Source organism: Triplophysa dalaica, chromosome 1 (assembly GCF_015846415.1).
Source record: "Triplophysa dalaica isolate WHDGS20190420 chromosome 1, ASM1584641v1, whole genome shotgun sequence".
NCBI lineage: Eukaryota > Metazoa > Chordata > Actinopteri > Cypriniformes > Nemacheilidae > Triplophysa > Triplophysa dalaica.
In genome coordinates, this window is record NC_079542.1 from 22,549,923 (window position 1) to 22,575,685 (window position 25,763).

The 25,763-nt window shown below is 37.9% G+C and overlaps 3 protein-coding genes and 1 non-coding gene across 11 annotated transcripts in view; 1 reads left to right on the forward strand and 3 right to left on the reverse strand.

Annotated features, from left to right (window-relative positions):
- plekha7b (pleckstrin homology domain containing, family A member 7b) overlaps positions 1 to 4,277 on the reverse strand; it is a 106,956-nt gene extending 102,679 nt beyond the window's left edge. For all 8 annotated transcript variants that reach the window (XM_056734068.1, XM_056733509.1, XM_056733909.1 and 5 more), the window contains exons 1-3: positions 4,144 to 4,277; positions 3,966 to 4,042; positions 3,727 to 3,784 (exon numbers count right to left, since the gene is read on the reverse strand). In XM_056734068.1, the coding sequence (XP_056590046.1) occupies positions 3,727 to 3,784; positions 3,966 to 4,042; positions 4,144 to 4,226 (218 nt within the window). In that variant the 5' untranslated portion in view covers positions 4,227 to 4,277. The remainder of the gene's footprint in view (positions 1 to 3,726; positions 3,785 to 3,965; positions 4,043 to 4,143) is intronic.
- A 7,957-nt stretch (positions 4,278 to 12,234) lies between these two features.
- Positions 12,235 to 14,381, reverse strand: rps13 (ribosomal protein S13). Its single transcript, XM_056744546.1, has 6 exons — positions 14,275 to 14,381; positions 13,607 to 13,655; positions 13,404 to 13,482; positions 12,991 to 13,160; positions 12,674 to 12,774; positions 12,235 to 12,400 (listed from the first exon to the last, which is right to left on the reverse strand). The coding sequence occupies exons 1-6, from the start codon at positions 14,295 to 14,297 to the stop codon at positions 12,367 to 12,369; spliced, it is 456 nt and encodes a 151-aa protein (XP_056600524.1). The 5' UTR covers positions 14,298 to 14,381; the 3' UTR covers positions 12,235 to 12,366.
- Positions 12,477 to 12,609, reverse strand: LOC130432046 (small nucleolar RNA SNORA19). The gene has a single exon (XR_008908395.1). It is a non-coding gene; the product is annotated as a small nucleolar RNA SNORA19 (small nucleolar RNA).
- A 742-nt stretch (positions 14,382 to 15,123) lies between the features above and the next one.
- nucb2a (nucleobindin 2a) lies at positions 15,124 to 23,519 on the forward strand. Its single transcript, XM_056744535.1, has 13 exons — positions 15,124 to 15,309; positions 15,785 to 15,925; positions 16,122 to 16,229; positions 16,311 to 16,443; positions 16,778 to 16,881; positions 19,099 to 19,284; positions 19,366 to 19,456; positions 19,554 to 19,612; positions 19,724 to 19,816; positions 19,916 to 20,005; positions 20,285 to 20,455; positions 20,601 to 20,655; positions 22,569 to 23,519. The coding sequence occupies exons 2-13, from the start codon at positions 15,785 to 15,787 to the stop codon at positions 22,808 to 22,810; spliced, it is 1,473 nt and encodes a 490-aa protein (XP_056600513.1). The 5' UTR covers positions 15,124 to 15,309; the 3' UTR covers positions 22,811 to 23,519.
- Positions 23,520 to 25,763: the final 2,244 nt, after the last annotated feature.

Genomic DNA, 25,763 nt, shown 5'->3' on the forward strand with positions numbered 1-25,763 from the left:
CATACCTAAAAAGGCGATAACAGGCAACAATGTGAACTGCATTGTTTGTTTCAACTAGGGCTGTCAAACGATTAATCACGATTAATCGCATCCAGAATAAAAGTTTGTGTTTACATAATATATGTTTGCGTCCTGTGCATAATAATTTTGTACTTATGAACATATTCACATATACATATTTAGAAAATATGTATTTTTAAGTATTTATTTAGATTAAACAATCATTTAAATTATATAACTGTTTATTCATATATTCATTAAATATATGCATGTTTGTGTATGTGTTTATAAATACAAAATATTATGCACAGTACACAGACATATACATATTATGTGCACATAAGGAATAGCTCCCCAAAAAATGTGTCCCCTTTGACTTTTCATAGAAGGAATAAAACTGACTATGGTCAAGTTAATGGGGACCATTTTTGGGTGAACTATTCCTTTAATTGTTTGACAGCCCATATTTTCAACATTCTTATCCTAAAACAATAATCTGCCCAGTCTACCCTGTAAACAAAAAATTACACAAAGACATTGTCCAGCAGCACCGTCTAGGATCAAAACAGGAAACGTAATGTCATTTAGCCAACAAATCAGTGCATTATTTTACTGCCTTGACATTTCAGCTGTCTACAGTCTCAGAGCTGCACTGTTCAGTATTTGACCGTAGCCAGACCCAACACAATGAGTCCCTTCACATGGCCCACAATAAAACTGTCAGCAATAACACATTTCTAAAATCATTTTCTTTGACCTTTAAAAAAACCCTCTCACTACAGCAGCTTTGTCCGAGTGCATTTTGCCGTTTGGACACCAGCAGAGCATTGAACTAACAAATAAACAGCTTTATGGGGATGAAGTGCTATTTAGATGCAAAGCAGAGAGCATGGGCCACATGAGTAGTGCATTAAGAGAGCGATTGTCATGTTTTTCTCATAGGGAGATCATTGCCTTTGGTGTCTGTGCGTGAGGCGTACGAGACTTATCTAGAATAAAATAATTTAATAATTGGCAGAACGTCTAAGCAAACCTTTCTTCACAAATGTGCACATTTTTAAATACGCAGTTCACAAAAGCTGTGCACTGTAGGCTCATACCTTTGTTTGGTCAGTAAATTTAAGGTAAATTTCAATGGTAATTGTGAAACTATGCTACAAATATAGATTATCTTCACTCCAAGCAGTAATTTCCTGCAAATAATACACATAAATACAAAGGTATTCCTTCACAATTGCAATACAGATTCAGGGACACAGTTCCATGACAGCACAATTGCAATATGTCTCTGAGACGTTTCCTTCCAGATGTCATATAGAGGATATCTGTAAGATGTTAATGATTTAGGATGTGTGTAAAACTTTGTGTAATAGGGTTATCAGATGTTTTTACACAGCAGATGTTTTCCAGATCTTTAGCAGACATCTTACAGATGTATCTGTGCTTTCTGATTACAACACATGGATACGATGGGATTTCTACACAACTGCAAGACAAATGGAAACAAAGGGATTCTTAAACATTTCCAAAACCCATGGACACAATGACATTCCTACACAATCCCAACACACAAGGACACAGTGGGATTCTCACACAATTCCAACACACATGGTTACAAAGTTATTCTTTCACAAATGCAACAAAAACAAACAGAGTTATTTTTACATAATTGAAACATACGGATTAAATGGATTTCTACAACTGCAAGACAACTGGAAACAGTGGGATTCTTGCACAATTTCAATAGATTAATTGGATACTATGGAATGTTTTAATTCTCAGTTTCAATAAACATAGCAGAGAGTTCAAAGGATTTGTTTCAGTTATAAGCAAACAAATGCAAAATAAACATTTTTAAGTTTTTATTATGTTATCATGTTTTTATTTCTGTTGGATAGCTGCATGTTTTCTTGTTATTATTACTTAATCAGAACTTAATCAACTGCAACTGTTTTATTTATATTACTTGTAATGCACAATAAAAAACATGATTTTTGAAAATGTTGAATTATTTGAAAATGTCCATATGTAGCAACTAAATGTCAGACAGAACACATAAAGTATAAAACCAGAAAACAAAATGACCAGAAAACCTGTCAATGACGATTTTATATTTCTGGCTGCTTCTTCAACATTTAGTGAAGCTGAATGGGTAAAGTGATGTTGGGCGGCCAAGTCACCATGAATTGGGTTTGTGATTGTGCCATACATCTCTGTCATCACAAGGGCACATGTGCACACACACACACACACATTCATACGTTCAGACAGCAGGGAACAACATCAGTAAATGGGGAGGGATAAGGTCCCGCACATTGCCGCACATGAGGAGAATTTTAATGGCAAGTCCCATCCATTCCTGCTGGGCAGTGCCCTTTATTTGCCCCATTAAGTGGGCAGAGAGATAGGTAATGGGCTGCCTGGCTCCCATGTTGAGCAACTGTAAACAGTAGCGGGCTCTATAATCAACCAGCCCTGCTACAGAGACAATGATGAAAAATGTTGCCAAAACTGTGTCCACATTTATCCACTCTTTGTTCAAATCATACAGTGTACGTATGCATTGTAATGCCATCAAAGAAAGGTAGAAAGATAAGTCACTTTAAAAGAATAAAGTGCTGTTTCTATCAAAAAACTAATTCAGTCATTCTCGGAATCTAACCAAATCTATACTAGAGATGTTAGACACAAAAAGTGATACTATAATATGGTACAAATACAATGTTAGAGGAATATTTTTATATATCGGTTATGGATACATTTAAAATGAAATACTGAAAATAGAATCAACTCTTTCCAAGAGAAATTAATTTTCAAAGCTTGAGCTGGCTCATTTACGCATTTAACACATTTTGTATAGCATTATCTAGGGAAGCATTTAGAAAAAGTTTATGAACCAAATCACTCAAGATAATATTGTATATTTATTCTACAAATCCATGAAATGTCCAAATCTGGTTATACTCGGCAAAGATCGACCAGATGCATAAAGCAAATGAGGAGCAGATGTCTAAATGTATGAACTATGCACTGTAAATTCACTTTTTCAACAAAGGCTCACTATCATCACCTACCTTTTAATGCAAATCCTGGCATAAGCGAACATGCATTCACAGCACTTTAAACTGCTCTAAGTTCCACCTGCCACTTTTATTTAAAGGTATTAATGTCTTAGCAAGTGATTTTTTTGTCAAGCAGATCCACGTGCACGTCTTACCCTGTGGCTGTGCGCTTTGTCTGCTCCCTACCAATGAATATCATCACTTGCGTGAGGTCATTATAGTATGATGTATATACAGTACATTATAGGCACATATATAGTCAAAAACGTTAAAGCCTTCCGACTTCAGATTCATTACAAGTTTCTTACCCAAGTTTGTTTACACTGATGTTTTACATTCCAAATGTTTGCCTATTCTAATAGCTACGAAGACATATAATAGAGAAAAATTCATACAGCAGTGTAATCCTTTGTATTATACAGTCTTCCTTAGCTCCCAGGGGACTAGCACAAAAAATAAGAGGATGGATGGCTGAATGAATATCAATCATCTGACTGGAATCTCACAGCAAGTATCTGTCTTTATCTGTCACGTGAAGGTAAGCGCGGACGGCCACCAGCGGATGTTTGAGGGGCGTGAGCGCGCGCTCGGTGGGGAGGGCTTTGCAGTTGCACTCGCATCATCGCAGTCTTACAAGGACAAACACACATGTACCATCGCTTACTTTATAAAGTAGCTGGCGCCTTCCTCGGTGAAGCCCTCTTCCCATCCCCGAGGTAAATCTGCAGGGAGAGCAATATTTGTACAGAAGTGAATAAAGGCGCCGCAAGTTTTAGTTGAAACAGAAAGTAGCCCACCAATTATGCAGGACGTGCTTTCACTCCTCACTTTAAGCACAGTTAAATGCGACCCTGGATGCGAAGTTTACATCGCACAAGCAAACAGCATTGTTTATAACCGTACCTGATCGTATCATGTGTCCCGAGTTGACAGGTTCACCAGTGCGGGGATGGAGCCAAGTAGTGCTGCGAGTTTTGTCGCTGGAAAACAGAAACACCTGTTACGAGACCCGAAGCTGCGGATTATGTGAAACCGATTAAAAACAGAAGGAGCGACATTAATGCCTCCGTTGGCTGCTCACTTGATGAAAAACACCCTGCCATCTCTGCAGACTCCGTAGGACCAGTGATCAGGTAATGTGTCTCGCCCGAGCGGAGCCGCCATGATCCCGCTTTAAAGTAAAAGCTGCGCCGCAGAGTTTCCAAGGAATCGGACGGTCCGATAATCGCCACTAGGGCTGGACTGCTGTTAAAGGGGCAGGCCAAACTTGGGGAAAGTCTTTGTCTCAGTTAATAAGCCGACAGAAAACAACGAGGACATCATACATCAGGTGGAATGTCGAGACTGCGGATCCACGTACACGAAATGTTTTATTGCGGAATGCGTGCAGATCCGACTTTGTGACCTGAAAAGATTAACATTCCCGAAGTCTACCTCCAGTCACAGTTCTCAAACTCTTATACGCAACTCCGTCACAGTTGGATTCGTGTTCACTTTTGTAGAACAGATTTGTTTCAATGCCAATGCGTGTTAGAAACGTGTCATCGAGAGAACATGAATAGATGTAAGTGTTTTTCGGAAGTGCTTCATTATTTGTTAACAGAAAAAGGTAACAATAAGTGAAGAAATGCACAACAAGGATTGGTTAAGTCAGGTTAAACCTGTCTAAACAAGTGTTTGTTAACTAAACCCCAACTGAAAATATCAGACAAAAGGGTTTCCATTTGTACAATATTATTGTTTAACTCAAACATGTAATTGAACGTTTGTTCATTGTACTTGTGTATTAACTGCATCGTACATGTACAGTAGGTGAAAGTCTTAAACTTCAAAGCCAAATGTGACTTAATATTAACTCCCACATGCCGATAAATGGACACCAAAACTAAAGCAAATATTTGAACAAGGATGCACCTACTCACAGTATGAGATAGGCTCTCTCTGACACGAAACTCATACCGACATACTCTCCCCTGCATTCTTAGGGACAATAACAGAAACACACCTGACTAAATGTCTCTTGCTAGGGCAGGGCAGAGGCACAACACAAGAAACAATCCAAAAGAAACAATCAACACCTATCCCTTTAAATGCAGGCTTCAGGTAATGTATGGAAGATCATGATGCTTGGGACGGGGAGAATAAATATGTTATTAGTGAGGGATTCAATCTATCACCTCAAGCTCCCTTCAGCCCACTAGAGTGAGCCATCTCAACCATGGCATTACAATAACGCTAACACTGCGCCAAGCACGACCTGCTCGGTTTCCTCATGCCATCCATAAATTTCAGCTCAGTGCACATCTCAAAGTCATGCTGCATATGCCAATACTGCAAGACAAAGACTGTATTAGTCAAAAACAGCTAACTGCAAAATAAAATAGGAAATTCTTAGTGGTGTGTAGTCACTAATCCAATTTTACTATTAATATTATTGGTTCTGAAACACTATACCTATAAAACTATTTATTTAACATTTACCTTGAAACTAACCCTGAGAGCTGTTAAGAATGTTGTTCTAGTACTAAGTAAAAACACGTTTTATAAAAAATCACCAATTTCTCTTGAACAATAAGTAAAATTTCCCTTGTATCCCCTATTTAAACTTTGTTTTTACACTCTGTTCTTGCCAGCCATGTGATTCCAGCCGTATATCTACATCAAACACTTCAAAGTCATATAAATATTTGAGCACAGGATCCCTTCTGAGTTGGAGGGGAACTTTTGTATGCGTGCCTTTTGTTGGTTTGATGCAATGTTTCCCTCAAAGGATGACTTAAAGCCTAACAAAAGAGTTGTTTGATGAAACACAATATAAAAACACATTTGTAGCTGCAATAATATCCCATGCATGACTAAGCTTCCAAAAAAGTAACGCCATTTGTTTCAGTTTGAATTTTTAAGTATTGTAAATGAAGGACATATGCTGTCCTGCGTGTCCAAAAATTGGACTCAAGGACTTCGGTTGAACAAAAGTTGAAGTTTATTAATCTGAAATACAGCGCGCTGGGCCTCCTCAGAGTCTACACAGAGAGTCAGCCCCGCCTCAGTGGTTTACAACAATTTTATATGTGTATGTGTGGGTGTGTCTTCAAGCTTGCTTCGGACAGTGGCCAACCCCTGAGCGCCTTGACCTCTGCTACTTTCTTTGTGTCCAATGGAGTGAGGCTTCATCTCATATTTTCATAGACTACGTCCTTCTTCTTTTACTATCTGCAACACAAAATACTTCCCCCACCTGCCTCCACATAAACGTAGGACCCCGCACTATTAGGGTATGTGTGTTTGGATGTGCAGCACACATCTCTTATCTTCTCCCCTGCATGGAATGCTGCCCACACATACTCAACCCCCACATCCTGTTGAAAATACTGATCGCAAGATGGTCGTATCTACAGTTTTACATTATGCATTCTTCCCACGGCTGAAAAATATTTTGAAGTTGCCATTAAATAATGTTTAATCTACGATCGCTAAAATGCTTGTTCATTAAAAAGCATTCTAAAATTATATGAAATCTGCTGAGGACACCTTGATATTGTCAGCAGTTTACACAGTCAGGTCACTTGGCTTTGATTGACAAGTTCATCAAGGCAGCCGTGTTGTAACTGTGACCCCACAGAAGCACATCAGTGCTGTGGGACCCAGCTGCAGTAAACACCCAGCCAACACTTCCATCTCAGACCCTTAGCTCACGTTAATAAAACACTATAAACAGACTTTTTTAAACAGACTGAAAAGCTTGTTTGAATTAGCGGCTTTTTGTAATACCGTTACTCTTAAAAGGCATTTGATCCACTCTTTCTTGTCGCACACATTCGGTGATGGGCTGCAGTCCGGTGCAGCTCTGCAGCAGAGGTACTGCTGATGGTTTCCTCGCCATTGCCAGCAGCTTATACAATACTGCAAGGTGACTCAGTCTTACCGTTCTCTCTTAGGAGAGGTTCACACTGAGGCAGCTGCAGTTAAATTGCTGCATGCAGAATAAGAATGATCTGCAGTGGACAAGTCTCACTTCATTTCTCTATGCATATACTGTTCATTCGACCTGGTGACTAAAAGGTGCTTCAAGCTAGACTTATGCATGCAGTGGATGCATTTCGAAACGTATTTGAATGCACATCGCAATTTTACAACGCAAGTATAATTGGTAAGACCATCAAATATAAATGCACTCTAAACAGTTTTGTAACTATTTCAGTTTATCAAATTACATTACACACATTTAGAGCCATTTAGTACTACAATTCATGAAACAATTTTTAGGCAACTTGAAAGATATTTCAGGTAAAATTTAAAATACCATCTCATTTTTTTGTGATTTTTCTGAACTCTTAAGAACTTTTGAAACAAACTGAGAACAAGTTCTGCCAGCCAGTGCCATTTACATCTTAAAGCTTTTTGGACCTTTACAAAGGAGGTCTGCATGGGCTCCAGCAAACAGTTGTTTAAAATGGCTCCAAAAGTTTTTGGTTATTTAAACATAGACATGTCAAATTGTTATAACTTTCAAACGCTTATACAGGTACATCTAAAAAAAATGAATATCATGAAAAAGGTCAATTCTTTGTCAAGAACTCATTTCAGAAAGTGAAACCCATATATTGTATAGATTCATTACACATATAGTGAAATATTTCAAGCTGCTGGAAAATGAAAACAGCATCTCCATAAAGCTTGTCAGCAGAAGGAAGCATGGAGTGCTCTAAAATTTCCTGGTAGATGGCTGCGTTGACTGTGGACTTCAGAAAACACATTGGACCAAAGTCCTCTTTTGAGATGAAAGTAAATTTTGCATTTCAAGTTTCCACAGGCAGTGATGATTTGAGCTACCATGTCATCTGCTGGTGTTGGTCCACTGTGTTTTCTAAAGTCCACAGTCATCTATCAGGACATTTTTGAGCACTTCATGCTTCCTTCTGCTGACAAGCTTTATGGAGATGCTGATTTCTGTTTCCAGCAGGACTTGGCCCCTGCCCACACTGCCAAAGGTACTAAAGCTGGTTCAATGACCATGCTGGTACTGTGCTTGGTTGGCCTGCAAACCCGCCTGACCTGAAACCCATAGAGTATGTATGGGGTATTGTCAAGAGGAGGATGAGAGACACAAGACCCAACAATGCAGATGACCTGAAGGCCGCTATCGAAGCAACCTGAGTTTCCATTACACCTGAGCAGTGCCACAGGCTGAATGCCTCCATGCCACGCCTCATTGATGCAGTTACTCATGCAAAAGGAGGCCGGCCCAAATATTGAGTCTATAGAAATTAACATACTTTTCAGAAGCCTGACATCTCAGTTTCAAATATATATTTTTTTAATTGATCTTATGTAATATTCTAATTTCCTGAGACACTGAATTTGGGGTTTTCATTCTCTGTAAGCCATAATCATCAAAAATTCAAGATGAATTATTTCACTCTATGTATAATCAATCTGTGTAATATATGGGTTTCACTTTCTGAATTGAGTGACAAAAAATAGACCTTTTAACCGATATTCACATTTGTTTAGATGTACCTGTATTGTCATGGGGAAACCTCCCACCATGTTATGGGGAGTTTGGTCAAACTATGGCAGCGAGTCTTAAATCAAAGATGGCAATGTCCACGGGGCCAGTTAATTGGTGTATTTGCACAATTTCATTAGAGAACATCATAGTCCCCTGGCTACCATGTCAGAAGAGAAAATTCTACACAAATTTAGCCTGGCACGGGAGCAAATTCTGCAGCTCTTGCATCTTGTTGGCCCAACTTTGTCAAGACAAACTCAACAGAGCTACTCCCTCAGCTGCTACATGACGGCTCTTCGTTTTTATATTGTGGGGAGTTTTCTGTAGGTGTTTGGGGATGAATATGGGCTGAGAAAGACCTTGGTGTGGCGATGCGTTCACTCATTGACAAACATGCTCCGTCATGCCACCGATTACATACGTATGCCTTTTTGCCAGGCTGGACGTGATGGAGGCACATCAAGGCTTCCACGCCATTACGGGTCTCCAGCGTGTGATTGGCATTCTGGATGGGACACTTATCCCTATACACAAATTAGTGATTTACGCCAATAATGTGAATCGACACAGATTGTGGAGAACTTGAACAAACAATGAGAATATAAATGACCCTTTTCATGGGAAGCCAAACAGCCAGTTATTGTAGCTGGTTAATGCAGAAAACACATGGCAAAGTTTCATTTTCTTGACAAATTACTATTCTTACTTTTAAACCTTCTGGAAGTTACTATACAATTGCAAAATGGCTAGTGAACACCGACCTCTAGTGGACAAAAAAAGTCTTCAGTCTGACCCAAGTAGGTCCTGCTTGAAAACGTCTGGGGATCTCATGTATGAAACGTAGCATCCGTGTACACAGTCAAGAGTGCCTACATGGTGTGTAATTATGTTTTTACATAAACCCATTCGAACACTATATTTTTTATCAGGGAATCAAATCTTCAATTAAGACGTGAAAAGTTCAAATCAAGTTGTTGGGAACCTTTCGAATAGTTCTTAAAGGGACAGTTCACACAAAAACAAACATCTACTCACCCTTTGAGGTGTTCCAAATCTGTTTACATGAAGAAATTTGAACGATTGCTTGTAACCAATCTTGGTCTCTATGATTAACATACATGGAAATAATATATTTTTTTTGTTCTCTTTATTCACAAAGGATATTTTAAAAAATGTAGGACAGGAACACTTGACTACTATTGTTATTTAGACAAGAACTGTTTGGTTACAAGCATTTAATGACTAAATGTTCAATTTTGAGTGAACTATCCCTTTAAGATTCCGTAATTATAAAAATGTATTTGATAAGACACTATCATAAATCCTAATGGATATTATACATGAAAAAAAATCCTAAGTTTCACAACTCCGTACCAACAGAAAAATGTGTGTCCATATTCTTTATTAACAGGAACCTCCCAGTATCAGACTTTCACTATGTGAACTCAGGATAACAGTATTATACAGATATCTATTCAAATGTTTGAAAGTTTTCTCTTCTGGACAATAACTCAAAGGGTAGGATGCAGTGTTGAAGTCTCGAAAATCGGTCTTGAACTCGTTCTCGAGACCCAATTTTAATGGTCTTGGTCTTGTCATGGACTTGTGTGCATTTTGATATGGTCTCGACTCGTACTCGAACATGTTCAGAATTGGACTTAAGTCCGAGTCCACTCGATTCCCATCAAAAATATTACATACATTGAAAAGATGTCCCTTTCTGGGCCAAAAAATTAGTTGTTTCTAGGGCTTTGCATGAAGGCATCTCCTGATTGTCTAATATCAGACTAGTGTAAATTTACACATGGAAATAAATTAAGTCTTTGAAATAAACTGAGTTGAAAACAAGCAACAATTGAATCAAGGTTAAAAATTGATAATTTTTAATGTTCATTGCATTGAATCAATATAATTTTTTTTAACCTGCAATATCACCATTATTGTGATCTTTTTTAGCTTTAGTTGAGCTCTTGGCTCTCATGTTTTAATGTTAAATTAGGTTTCCTTTAGCCAAAACTGTGTGTTGAATTACATTAATTGTGGCAAAGAGTTGATGACTTCTGAATGGTAATTTATAAATTTTGATATTGTTTGGATCACTGTTAAAAATTGGGTTTGTTTTATTAATGTGTCAGCTCTGTGGATCTGTTGTTTGATCTACTGTGATTTTTTTGGAATTGACATATTCACTATCTGCTAAACCACTTTAACACACAAAGACATCAAGAATCTGCATATGAAACTCAACAATGACAATCAACAAAAGAAAGCTTCATGCTGCAATGCATGCTGGGTATCAACATAGTACAAAACTCATTCATGACTCCCAGCATGCATTGCTGTTGATCCGTTAATCTGAATTACTCTGACGATTGTCACGATCTGTCAACGATTGTTGAGGGTTGTATGATGAGTGGTGGTGTCAGTGAAATATGTTTATTTTCTCTCAATACTTGTGCACTGACTAGCCAGAGCACTCAGACCAGTCATCAATTGATCAATAATGTTTAAAAGTACTACATTTTCATGAGAACAACCCCAACTTTTGTAAACGCATCTGTCTTTCTCAGTGCATAAATGTTTTGAAAACACTAATACACAACCTAAACAAATTAATTAACAAAAGTCAAGGATCAAGAGCCCAACTCAAGCTAACACTGCTTGCAAATATGGTGATTATTGAGGTTAAAAAAATTATCTTTATTTAAAGCAATTATTATTTTAATGGTTATTTTGCCATCTTACTCCATTCAAACTCAATTTATTTCCATGTGAAAATTGAGAGTAGTGTGATAAACTCCAGATTTGAACCAGTTTTAGATTGTACAAAGGTCCCCTGTACATCACTATCAGATGTTCAGAAAATGTCATAAAAGGCCACTAAAGGGACATTTCTTTGGTCAGGGTAAGTCCTAATTGTAATAAAATTACCTTAACACTTACTATATGGGCTTTTTTACCCTCAACTAAATATATTTTAAAACTAATATCAGTCTAAGTGAATAAAACCGTGTATATGCCATGGTATATTTAATGCACTCTATGAGCTGGGTGTAAGTTTTATTGTTTCCACTTAACATTTACATATTCTTGAAGATTTCTATTGGTCTCTTTTCAGACCTCTTGTCCTAGGACTCAACCCTCTCGACTCAAACGAGCTGGTCTCAACTACAACACTGGTAGGATGGCAATAAAAAGAGACTGCTACCACTGCAGCTCTTAAGGCAACATTTTTAATGGGTGTTGAATAATTTACACTATTATTATGATTAATATATCCGTAGAAAATAAACTGCATTGATAATCATGGTTTTAATACAGTATAACATTGTTTGGGAAAACCCTAACTCCAAATGACATCAAATCAGATTTAACCCTGGACCAAAAAACTAGCTTGTTGTGGTACTTCATAAATGAATGTAAGGATACTTAAAGGTTAAAACCAACATGTGATACTTTTGTCTACTCTACTTTTTGGAGGAGCTACTATTCATGTTGCCCGTTCATCTATTAGTTTAAGGCATGATCTCCAAAAAATATTAGCAGATATGGGCATTTTCAAATTAACAGTCCCTGTTGTCAAAATATTAGTGCTTCATATTATCTAATAAAACAATTATAATTTTATTCCTGTAATAAAATCTACCACTTAAAACAATCTGCAAACAATTTTGTGTTTTTTAATCATCTGTAATTGAGTCCAAGCTTATAGGGAAACAGAAAAATTTTAATTGCACAACCACAAATGCATTTCTTGATCCAAATCTGTTTATTTGTCCAAAAACTGCTATTTTATGCCACAAGAGCAGAAGCTGTGGAGGATTCGCTGTGAAGAAAAAACACATCAATTAAAGATTTCTGCAGAGAAAAGAAAAAAAATGCAATTGAAGGTCACAGAAACTATTTGTATGAAGGGGACTGGCAGTGGTGGCACAAGACAGCCATCCTGCTAATTTACCTCCAGTGTTTATCTAGCACATCAGAAATATCTTATATCTTATAATGAAAAAGAAAAAGACTATGGAAAATGTGCACATAGGGGAGCCTTGCATTCTTCTACATGTTATAAGCTACAATGTATTATGAAATAAACACTCACTACTTCCAGTTGGGTGCAAGTACTCTCTTGGTCTTGTAGTAGCGGGCAAGCCTGTGGATTCTGCTCTCAACCAGAATCAGGCGGAACTTTGCATCCTTATCCTACAAAAAGACAAGTAGCTGTGAGGCAAAACTTTAAAGGTGCTGTGTTGATGTCATGATAACTAAAAAGTGAAAAAAGATTCAGCATTTAAATTATGAAGGATGATATAGAAGCGGCAACAGAGAATTGATGCAAAATCCACCTGAAGGAAGCCTGACATTAATTTTGCAGCCTACTAAAAGCATTTCCATGTTCTTCTGTTGTTGTAACATTACCTTGCGGTTCCTTTCCAAATGTTTCCTCACAGCAACAGCCTTCTTGATGAGGTGGTAAAGATCCTCGGGCAGATCAGGGGCCAAACCCTTGGACTTCAGGATCCTAAGGATCTTGTTGCCAGTGACAAAACGCACCTGGGCAACACCATGAGAATCCCTGAGGATCACACCTAGAAAGGTAAGCGCAAGAGACATTAGCTCAATTGTTGGTGAAACCGTTTACACCACAATATGCTACAAAGACAATTTAATTAAAAAAATGAAGTGCATTTATAACTTACTTCACTTAAATACATTAAAAAAGATTCTTAAAAAAAAGTTAACTTCTGTGTATCTTGGCAAAATAATAACTGGAAAATCACAACTGAACAGATAAGTTCCTGTAAAAATCCTTGATGTCAGTTTAAATTTACCAATCTGTGAGGGGGTCAGACCCTTCTTGGCCAGCTTGAAGATTTGCTCTTTGACATCATCTGATGTCAGTTTGAGCCACTAAAACACACAAAAACAATCCTAAAAGTTTGTATGCTTGTTGACAACGTTTGCATTGCATTTTTATGTAATAAGTAAACAAAATTAGAGCTCAGAAAATATCAATCAGAATCAACTGACTTACTGTGGGGACACTTCGTCTATAGGGCAGTGCTGACTGGGACAAACCCTTGCTAAATAAAACAAGATTACAGTTGAATCAGTTTGTCAGAAAGAAGCCGTAAAGTGTAATTCCGTTATCAATATCTAAGTTACACTGGTGCTGTATTACATGACAGCGGCAGGTTATACAAAGTTAGAGAATAAACAACAGCATTAAAAATATGCATAAAACAAATAGTGTGATGACACTATGTGCATTAAACACAATAAAACTCGCTTCCTATTGATAGTTATTTAACTTGATGCTTAAGTTAAGAATAGTGTAAGCGCCATTAAGAGCGTCTATTACAAATGCACGATAGAGAAATACAAACAGCGTGAACATCAAGATATCACGCCAGATCGCACAAACGACTAATATCAAGGATTGATTGTGTAGTCGGACTTATTTTTTTTACAACGACGCATATGTCGAGGCAGCAGCCCCGGCCATCACACCGACTTACATGTGGTGCCATCACGTTATTCAGAGGGAGAGAACGTGGAAACAGACTCGCAGTCTTTACAGCATTTCTTAGCACAAATAAAGCACATGTTCGGTACTAAAAGCGTGTTATACAGTATTGGCGACATTTTGAGGTGGCAGTGTGGACTACAAAAGACGTTTTTGATCATAAAACAAACACATACCCAGGAGCGTGCATGCGACCCATGATGGCGGTTTTGAGAGCGAGGAAAGAGAAAGACCGAGCCGAGGCCGAGAGGAAGTGAAGTTTGAAAGCGGAAGTGATGTAAAATAAAACTTCCTGCCTGCAGATCAGTGATCTTTTATTAAAAAGTAACCATTTTGTGTGCATATTTTATAAACATTATATATAAAACAATAACATGATATTGAAATAAGACACTTTGGTTGATGTTATCCAATGTCTTCGCTCATAATTTGGCGTCATAAGAAACAAGTTCCTTTTCAATTCCGGGAAGTTCCAGCAGGTGGCGGTATCCGTAAATCCGCAGACTTGAAAAAGAGGGTAGAACGGCAAATAGGTCTTGAAATGTTATATAGTAGGCGGAGCTTAGCGGTGCAGGGCAGGGTAGATCTAAATAATTGTACACTTAACATTTTCAGTAAAATAATATTACTAATATTTAATGTGACGTTATCATTTAGTAGTTCTCGAATTTTCGCCGTGCCTTTATACGTTATCTTCTTAACCCTGATATAGAAAGCAAAACTTAACCTGAAGTCCCGTAACGTTAATTCCTGTAACATAATTCAGCGATGCAATGTGAACCAATCACATATGTTTGTGGTAACCGTATTATACAGTATTTTATTGTCAATGTCTGTACAGAATTTAATTTGTGTTGCACGTGTCAAACACTGTTAATAACTATGTTGCAATGATGATAACTTTTGCATATTTAGGAATGCGAAGCAACGGTAGACCCTGCTTTCTGAGCCTCCTTGCGCCCCTTCTTTCGTATCACAGTAGCGAAGTCCACGAAATGAAAATCAGGAGGCGCTCTATGAGAAAACAAACTCAAGCGCTGCCTTTGATATACGTGGAGCCGCCCGCTGTCTCCTGTGGGTCTGTTCTGCGAGTCTGCTTGTGTACAGTCATCGTCAGTCCGAGATAGCGGACAGTCAGGAAGCCAGCGGTAATGAAAGTGAGCCGAAAACACCCGAGATAACGTTAGCTCGCAAGAAACCGATCCGACACCGTAAGTTACTTTAGCTAATGCTAAATGTCGTCTCGTGTAACGATACCTTAATTCACACAGCAGCATCATTAAATCAACTTCAGACCTGTGAAATGCTCAACAGATCTGCTGCTAGGTCTCGTATAGTGGAAAGCTAATGAAATTAGCCCGAGTGTGAGGATCAGGCTTGTCAAACGGCAGCACTGTAATATAATATTGCTTTCCAATATGACCCTGTGTATTTTAATATAGTGTCAGTAACTATATCTTAATAATGTGTTTTAAGCGCTGATCTGCTCAACAGTGGCTGTGTCTAAAACCCTAGTGAGCTACCTACCTAAGCAGCATTTAGATATCAAATGTTAGCTGCAGCTCCAAAGAACTTTCCATTTGAAATCTCAATTCTTGATGCCCACAGTGCTGTCTAGGTAGAGATCGAAACTGTGTCAACATCTAATAAGTGTTCTCATCTCTCTCTAATTCGTGATTTTTTCAGATGTCCTTTACTAAGGGGATTATCACAAGCTGCCTTGTGTTGGCCAGTGTGATGTTCTGTGCCAATGCAGTTCCAATAAGTATAGACAAAACAAAGGTAAAGCCCCTAGAGGAAACCGTCAAGGATCCACCCCAGAGTGTGGTAAGCCATCAGATATTCGATTCCATTACATAAGCTCTGGCAGCTGGTTATACCAGTCATATAAGTGTATGGTTTTCACATCCAAGCTTGTTGCATATCCAGTGCGCCGTAGTCTCACAAATGATACATGTTATATATATATATATATATATATATGTTATGATAAAACACACTTTATTTGTGATGTTTGGTGTAGGACACTGGACTGCACTATGACCGTTATCTCAGAGAAGTTATCGATTTCCTTGAGAAAGATCAACATTTTCGGGAAAAGCTCCACAACACAGACATGGAGGATATAAAGGTAAGCAACAGCTTGGCTGTATTTGCGTTGTATAAGACAAAGGTCGCACAGAGCTAATCTGTTGATTCCTGCTGATTTCAGCAAGGGAAGTTGGCTAAAGAGCTTGACTTTGTGAGCCACCATGTGAGAACCAAGCTGGATGAACTGAAGAGGCAAGAGGTCAGCCGTTTGAGAACCCTCATCAAAGCCAAGCAGGACATTGAAGGAGGAACTGGTAACAACAGCCGTAAAAAATATACACAGAGCTTTCATGATGAAATATTAATTACTTTTGCTGTTACAAACAAAACACTGATTGAATGTTGTCTGTCTGGGCTCATTCAACTGCTGAGTTTGTTATTATTGTGTCCATAATGACTGAGCACTTTGTGCCAATAGTTTAAATAACACAGACTTCATATGTAAATAAATTACATATCGATTAATAGACGAAAAGAGACATAATAGGAAAGAAAGAACTCATTTACCATTTGGCTTAGAAATGACATGCAAGTCAGATGCTTCCTGAGCATTTTCTGAAAATCAGTTCTCTTTCCAATGTTTTTCAGATTTTGCTGTAGATCACCAGGCCTTACTCAAACAGTTTGAATATCTAAACCACATGAACCCTCACACCTTTGAGGTCGAGGATCTGGACAGGCTAATCAAATCGGTATGTCAATAACTGAATAAAATGATTTCTTTCATTTGATTCCACGGCTCATTTGGATACATTGTTGCATTTTGGTGCTTGTTATCCTAAAGCTGGTAAAACCATATGACCAAAAGTATGTGGACCGAAATGAATTTTCTTTCTATTGTAGGATTTAATGTTATGCATAACTTTTATTGGAGTGTGCCACGTATGTCATTGACTTTGCAGCCCCCACAAACGTTCTTTATAAAAATTGTATACATGTCTAATATGTATTTAATGTATATGCACCCTCAAATGCTGGAACCCAGCGCACACAGTGGGGCAGGTGGCAGCGAGTGTGCACAAAGCACACAGCGGGTAAAAGCACCAACAACAAACACCTGGGAGTGAGGGCAAACAGTGGAGGCAGCAGGCAAAAATGCAGGCAGTGAGCGGACACATACCGGGCAGATGCCTAAGATTGCAGCCACATGAGCTTTGCTATGCTGCAGCAACAAAAGATCAACCCGTGAAGTCTTGTGGGCGTGGTAGCAACTAAGATACGTTATTTGAAAAATTTAAATCCTTTTTATTTCAATTTAAGAAGTTCCACTCTCAAAAACAGCATTTTTCTGGCCATTGTGGCCAAATCGGCCCTTTTGACTTTTCCTAGATCTTCTACTCTTCCATGTCAAACCCGGAAGCTTACCCACTGAACGATTTCTGAATTTGAATCTGAATTTCTGCGTTTTTGAATTTTTCAATATTCAATTTGAGAATTTAAAAATGAATTTAAAAATATAAAAAAATCTAATTTATAACTATTTTGAAAGTCTGGAAATATTCAAGTTTGTACAATTACACTTATCTAAAATTTTTTTTACAATTTACAAAAATTCAATTTCAGATTGTTTTGTCAGATTTCTGGCTCCATTAATGGACACCCTATTCTTATTAACAGGTTTGGGTAATCCATTTCCTCTGTGAAAATAAACTCCAATGCTACACAATATTCAGAAATCTTCAATATCCAGCATAATAGGGGTGGGAATCACAGGGTACCACACGATACGAAACGGACCGCGATACTCTTTATATTGTTTGACGGTACATCGCGGTATCTGCCTAACTATGAAAACAAAATGTCCATGAAAAGATTGAGTGCAACATTTGTCTCTTTATTCAAGCACACAAAACTTTTTCAGTTGGTAAATGAATATATTACCAACATGAGTACCATTTCAAGTAAATTATTATTTTTTTGCTTAAATTAAAAGCTTATCTTTGTAAACTGACACATTTAATACATTTAAAACTGGCACATTTCTAAATTGAACAACCACTTATTCAAACCTGGGAACATTTTAGTGTTAACCAGCTTAAATAAAAGCAAGTGCAGCAACTTGCATTAAATCTAAGCACATTAACGTTCATTTACAAGTATGCATGGAGCATATTTTATTTTACACGCAATCCTAAACTCTTTCTCAGTCTAGTTTGTTCACGTTTCCCTCGTTTACGTGTTAAACGCCACCCAGTGGAGCCATGATGTAATAACGCTTGGAAATATATTTAGAGCTTCTTGTTTTATTAATGAACTAAAAGATCGATAGAGGGACGACGATACATCGCAATATCGATATATTGTCCCAACCCTACTGGATAATAACAACATTTTCTAACTACATTTAGATATCACTTACATAACGGTTATGATTAAATTAAATTCATAATTGAGCATAGCTGAAACAATTTATACAACATTTTAATTTATAAAATATAAAAAACTATAAACATTTTAAGTATTGTATTATTTGCTATGATTATAGAGGCCTGGATAGTAAGAGTAAAAATTCTTTGACACTTGTGTTTTTATTGGTATGAGATATTTCACAGTGTGTTAAAAGAATACAGATGGACCAATAGGTGGTATTAAAGGTGTCACAAAATTAAATCTTTGTAATAATCATATGACTCTAAACTATTCCAAAATATTTTGCCAAATACAGGTTCTGTTTGCACAGTAACAGGTTATTTTACTGTCTATAACATCAGCCATACAATAAGAAATTCTGTTATAGTCCAAAGCTTAAAAAAGAACATTTGAATAAATCTTAGAATGCTGTACAAAAAATTCGTTTTGTACCTTGACAGTATTCCATGGCGACTAAGTCCATAATGCAGACATAAAAGTTCTTGCAAAAGTTAGCTAAAATCCATCAGTCATACACAATTTATAATCCTTCTACCAAGGCTACAAACGATCTGGAGAACTTTGACAAGGAACGACATGAAGAATTCAAGCGGTACGAGATGATGAAAGAGCATGAGAGACGGGAACACCTGAAGACGCTCGACGAGGAGGGCAGGAAGAAAGAAGAGGAACACTATGAGGAGATGAAGAAGAAGCACGCTGATCACCCCAAAGTCAACCATCCAGTGAGTCTGCACACACATCCTCTTCATATTAGTGCTTACAGTGAGGATATGCTCATGTTTCCTAAATATTTTGATCCATAGGGAAGCAAGGATCAACTGAAAGAAGTTTGGGAGGAGGCTGACGGCCTTGACCCTGAAGATTTCGACCCCAAAACATTCTTTAACCTGCATGGTATTAGATTCTCTTAGCCTACTGTTCATGCAGCTCTTCCTTAGCCACAAGATTGATGAAATAAGAAATGTGATTGTTTTGTAACTTTGTGTTGCAGACACAAATGGAGATGGCTTCTTAGATGAACAAGAGTTGGAAGCCCTTTTCACTAAAGAGGTACAAAGTGTAAAGATACAGGGCTACAAAAATCTTGTTTGAAATAGTGAATGTAGTCATTGCTTTGCAGTAATACTATAGTGGTTTTGTTTTGCGATTATGCTATTTTAGCTTGAGAAGATCTACGATCCAACTAATGAAGAAGACGACATGCTGGAAATGGAAGAGGAGAGGCTGAGAATGAGAGAACATGTCATGAATGAGGTAAAAGAAATGAACCAGGAGATATAATTATATTTTTAAATAATCTTTGAATTATATGTGTACTTCACAAAGATTTTTCGAAATATCTGCCCTTCACAGGTCGACTCTAATAAAGACAGACTGGTCTCCTTAGATGAGTTCCTGGTTGCCACAAGAAAAAAGGAATTTCTTGAACCAGACAGCTGGGAAGTGAGTATGGTGACAGGTTTCCGGAAATGTGAATTTTGATCATTGTGTTCATGAGAATACATACAACACATCATTTTAACTTCAGTTGGGTTGCCATAGTATTTTAGGGTTACAAAGTATTTTTTCCCTACTCAAGTAAATTTTTCAAATATACAGTATGTACTTTATCATAGTGTTTTTACTTTTTATTATAATACAAATAAATTGAAGAATAAAGGATTTATCTAATTTAAAACTTGAGGAATTGATTTAGTGTGATTTGTCTTGTGATGACCTCAGACGCTAGAGCAGAACCAGGCATATACGGAGGAGGAAATGAGAGAGTTTGAGGAGCAGTTGGTGAGACAAGAGCAAGATTTGAACCAGAAAGCAGCTGACCTTCAGAAACAGAAAGATGAGCTGGAGAGACAGCAGGATCAGCTCAATTCCCAGAAGATTGAACTGCAGCAGGTAACTGAACTGATTCTTCTGCCTTCTTTTTTTTCTGCATGTTCCTATAGCTCTGGTAGAGCAAGTAAAAGTATATCTCGAGTCGTTTTTGAACAAATGCATCTGCCAAATTTGAGTCATTCACTCGTGTTGTCTTCATTATCAGGCTGTGGAACATATGGAACGATTGAAAACACAGAACGAACCACCTGACATGCATGGTAAGTAATACAGCACTTTCATTAGTGATATCATCTGTAGATAGTTACATTAGGGACGTAACTATTACCGGTTATACGATAAACCACGATAATAGTATATCATGTCATATTTTAGTCATCATTAAACTGTACCAACTTATCATTACTAACGGTAAAGCTGTCCATCAACAGACAAAGTTAGCAACAATATAACTAAGGCGAATTATGAAGCGCAGGTTTTGTTCATTTATGTCAGGCGTGCAAAAAAAGCAAAATAATATTTATATGAGACATTCATCCTTGTCTGCTTCCGTTTATTTGTGATCATAGAGCTTTTTGTCCAAAAATTAGCATTTTGGGGGAACTATAGATAAACTGAAACACGTTTACGTCATATTTCTTTAGACAGACTGATGATTTATAAAAGGCTCTGTTCAATATACAATATATACAGAATATAAAGTTAGCGAAAATTTGTCATGAATAGTATATCCGAAACCTCGGTATGCAAGAAACAGTCGGCAAGAAATACCCGGAAGGTCTTCTACTTCCCCCGAGATTCGTGGACACTTATCTATCCCATAATGCAACGGGAGCTGAGCAATGGTCAAATTTCCAAAAGTAAATCAAATGAATATAGTGGAAAAATTTAAGGCGGATGTCCGTTTTTATTGTAAGTGCCAAATCCTTAATTCATTTTTTGTGACTAAATTATGTATTTATCAACACTCACGTGTAGGTTGTTGTTAATACGTCATAGGTCAAAGAGCATACGAGTCACATGACCATAAAATATGGCGGACACAGTATGTCCGAAATGTATTCATACTACTCCCACTCATACTATATAGAACCAACTGTTTTAATGGCCGAACGGTAGGTACTTATTTAAATTCAGTAGGTACTGTCACAGTATGCGATTTCGGACGCAGCCTCTGTCTTTTTCTTTGGTGAACGCACTTATGGTGTCTCCTGGGTCCTAAAGTACACACAATTGTTCACGACACATGCAGACAGATGATTTTATTATTTTTGTTGCGTTTCAATAAATGTCTGATTTTCTTATGGCTGTGTCCAACTTGAACAAGAGAAACTTTTCCCCAATGGCCCAACTGTGCCAGGCTTCATATTATTATATTAAGGTTTTTTAACAAGTCACCTCCAAATAAAATTTGGTTTCTGTGGGCATACTTCCATGTTGTTCACTTTAACCGCAATGTGAAATTTTCATACCGTTACATCTCTTAAGCCCTATTCGCACTGGATTAGTATTATCTGGGGACCTCGTGTGATTTAGAAATGACCTCCCCACATCTGTATTTCATGTGGTGCATTCACACGGGATAAATGAAGCTTGTGATTTTACTTAAATTTACGGACTTATTTCCCGGATATGATGGCAAGGCTTTGCTTATAGTTTGTAAATATAGTTGTGTATTACAATGTGACTCTACCTGTCAGCTAATGAGACCGGCGATCGCGCTCCGGGATCTCCCTCTGTACGGGAGTTTCAGTAGAGAAATAACAAAATGGGAGACTCCCGACCAAACGGCAGTGTTGGCAGGTATGGATATGACCAAGCCCCGAAATAATATCAAAACACTTTAACACAGCCTCCATTATTCGCGACCGATGGATAAAACCTTGAAAGTGGATATACTGTACGAACCCGCCAAATCACAGAGATTGCGATTAACACGGGACTAATGTTCATTTGCAGGGGAATTTTAACTTTACAAATGACAGACATTGCCAATTCAAGCAGGATTAAGATCACAGACAACCACCGCAATTATTACAAATGACTAGAGGTCCCCATGTATTACTATTCCCATGCGAATAGGCTTTAAATGACATTGGATTGTGCCCAAATGCTAGTATATACAGATGTTAACTGAAATAATTTATTACAAAACTCTTTACCCCATGTTTAGAAACAGTTGAAGGAAATGCCTTTCCTGAGATGATAGGACATAACCAGCCCCCTGAACACCAGCCTCTGCCTCCAGGACATCAAGACGTCCCTCCAGAACAAAACAATATACCCCTGAATCAACAGGATCTAGGACAAGCACATCCCAATATCCCTCAAAACAACCAGCCAATGCCTCCAGGACACAACAACCTGCCCCAAGATTCTCCACAGGTGCTCCTCGATCATAATAATGTGCCATAAGACCGTCATATGGCTTTTAACAGCTGTGTGTGAAAGACCTGGCCTAACCTGACCAGGCTAACAGAGACTTCAACAAACAGTACCTCCGGCCCAGGACGAGTCAATAATTTCCTGCGCTCATGTGTGTGGGAAATGGCTGGCTTCATAAACATAATGCAGTCGTAGTTAATGCAGACTTTTCAATTTGATATAAGTTATATAAATTTGATATCTATTTTAAGCATTGTTTTTCCAGTTATTGAGGATGTTTTATTTTCCAACATGATGGAATTTGATGTGTGTGTGTGTGTGTGTGTAAGCTTTTGTTTTGCACATTTGTTTTTCAGTAGTTTAAATGATGTGAGGTGTCAGAATATTGTTGAACTGTTCTGGAATTTTTTGGATTCATTTTTTTAATTGATTAGGGCTACTCTGAAATGCAACATATGACCTAGGTTGGGAACGTGAGAAGCGACATTTCAATAAAACATTTATTTGAAAAAACTTGTTTTTGTGAACAAGGAGAGAAGTTTGCATACTTTACATTTTAGCATATTTGTAGCTGTTTTTAAATATATGGCACAGTCTTCAGGATGGATCCTATTGATCTAACGGAGTAAATAAAATAACATATTTTTAAGATCGTGCCTGATTTTGCATCAAGCATTCAAAGTATCTCAGAAATAACAAAGGTTTTCTATTTTAAAATAAAGAATAAACCCCTGTTCAAGTAAGTTGTGATTGATGTCCGTGTTAAAAACTTAAATGGGCAATTTACCCCAAAAGTGAAAATTCCTTCATCATTTACTCCCCTTCATGCCATTCCAATGCTATATGACACTCTACTTGCTGTAGAACACAATGGCCCTGTTTCACAGACAAGGCTTAAGGCTAGTCCCAGACTAAAATGAATGTGTGACCTGTTTTTACTGAATATAACTTATCCAGAAATATCTCGAAATATAACAGTGCCATTGTTTTGTCTCACGATGCGCACCAGTAATGTCTTCTTCTAAAGCATTTTATAAAAGCGAAATAAAATCTTAATTCAACTAAGGCATAGTGCTGGCTTATGCTAAGCCGTCTCTTTGAAACCGGGCAAATAGATATTTGAAAGAATGTTGGTAAGCAAACAACACTGGACAGTTGAGTTGTGTTAATGGACACAAAACCACTGATGCATTAATCAAAATATCTTCTTTTGTGTTCCACATAAGAAAGAGACACATACAGTCAGGTCCATAAATATTGGGACATCGACACAATTTTTGGCTCTATACACCACCACAATGGATTTCAAATGAAACGAACAAGATGTGCTTTAACTGCAGACTGTCAGCTTTAATTTGAGGGCATTTACATCCAAGTCACGTGAATGGTGTAGGAACTACAAGAGTTTGCATTTGTGCCTCCCACTTGTTAAGGGACCAAAAGTAATGGGACAGAATAAAAATCATAAATCAAACTTTCACTTTATAATACTTGGTTGCAAATCCTTTGCGGTCAATTACAGTCTGAAGTCTGGAACGCATAGACATCACCAGATGCTGGGCTTCATCCCTGTTGATGCTCTGCCAGGCCTCTACTGCAACCGTCTACAGTTCCTGCTTGTTCTTGAGGCATTTTCCGTTCAGTATTGTCTTCAGCAAGTGAAATGCATGCTCAATCGTATTCAGGTCAGGTGATTGACTTGCCCATTGCATAACAGTCCACTTCTTTCCCTTCAAAAACTCTTTGGTTGCTTTTGCAGTATGCTTTGGGTCATTGTCCATCTGCACTGTGAAGCGCCGTCCAATGAGTTCTGAAGCATTTGGCTGAATAAGAGCAGATTATACTGCCCGAAACACTTCAGAATTCATCCTGCTGCTTTTGTCAGCAGTCACATCATCTATAAATACAAGAGAACCAGTTCCACTGGCAGCCATACATGCCCACGCAATGACACTACCACCACCATGCTTCACTGATGAGGTGATATGCTTAGGATCATGAGCAGTTCCTTTTTCCTTCTCCATACTCTTCTCTTCCCATCACTCTGGTACAAGTTGATCTAGGTCTCATCTGTCCAAAGGATGTTGTTGCAGAACTGTGAAGGCTTTTTTAGATGTCGTTTGGCAAACTCTAATCTGGCCTTCCTGTTTTTGAGGCTCACCAATGGTTTACATCTTGTGGTGAACCCTCTGTATTCACTCTGGTGAAGTCTTCTCTTGATTGTTGACTTTGACACACATACACCTACATCCTGGAGAGTGTTGCTGACACTCTGGCCAACTGTTGTGAAGGGTGCTTTCTTCAACTGGGAAAGAATTCTTCGGTCATCTTCCGGGTCTTTTGGTGTTGCTGAGCTCACCGGTGCGTTCCTTCTTTTTAAGAATGTTCCAAACAGTTGTTTTGGCCACACCTAATGTTTTTGCTATCTCTCTGATGGGTTTGTTTTGTTTTTTCAGCCTGATGATGGCTTGCTTCACTGATAGTGACAGCTCTTTGGATCTCATCTTGACAGTTGACAGCAACAGATTCCAAATGCAAATAGCACACTTTAAATGAACTCTGGACCTTTTATCTGCTCATTGTAATTGGGATAGAGAGGGAATAAAACACACCTGGCCATGGAACAGCTAAAGAAGCCAATTGTCCCATTACTTTTGGTCCCTTTACAAGTGGGAGGCATGTTTGCAAACTGTTGTAGTTCCTACACCATTCACCTGATTTGGATGTTAATGCCCTCAAATTAAAGCTGACAGTCTGCAGTTAAAGCACATCTTCGTTTCATTTGAAATCCATTGTGGTGGTGTATACAGCCAAAAATTGTGTCGATGTCCCAATATTTATGGACCTGACTGTACATGTTTTGAACGGCATGCTGGTGAATAAATGAGTAGGTGAACAATTACTTTAAAATTGACATTTGTGTTGTTGCTACAAAGGAGAAACGTTCTGCTCATAGCTTTAAAAAAAACTCTGCGTCTTATCC

Excerpts from the sequence above, each read along its gene's own strand:
- nucb2a (XM_056744535.1), top strand. The coding sequence starts at position 15,785 with ATGTCCTTTACTAAGGGGATTATCACAAGCTGCCTTGTGTTGGCCAGT. Across the intron at positions 15,926-16,121 it reads AGGATCCACCCCAGAGTGTG|GACACTGGACTGCACTATGA; the intron begins GTAAGCCATCAG and ends TGTTTGGTGTAG. Across the intron at positions 19,457-19,553 it reads AACATTCTTTAACCTGCATG|ACACAAATGGAGATGGCTTC; the intron begins GTATTAGATTCT and ends TTTGTGTTGCAG.
- rps13 (XM_056744546.1), bottom strand. The coding sequence starts at position 14,297 with ATGGGTCGCATGCACGCTCCTGG. Across the intron at positions 13,656-14,274 it reads GGTCGCATGCACGCTCCTGG|CAAGGGTTTGTCCCAGTCAG; the intron begins GTATGTGTTTGT and ends TGTTTTATTTAG. Across the intron at positions 12,775-12,990 it reads ATTTGGAAAGGAACCGCAAG|GATAAGGATGCAAAGTTCCG; the intron begins GTAATGTTACAA and ends GTCTTTTTGTAG.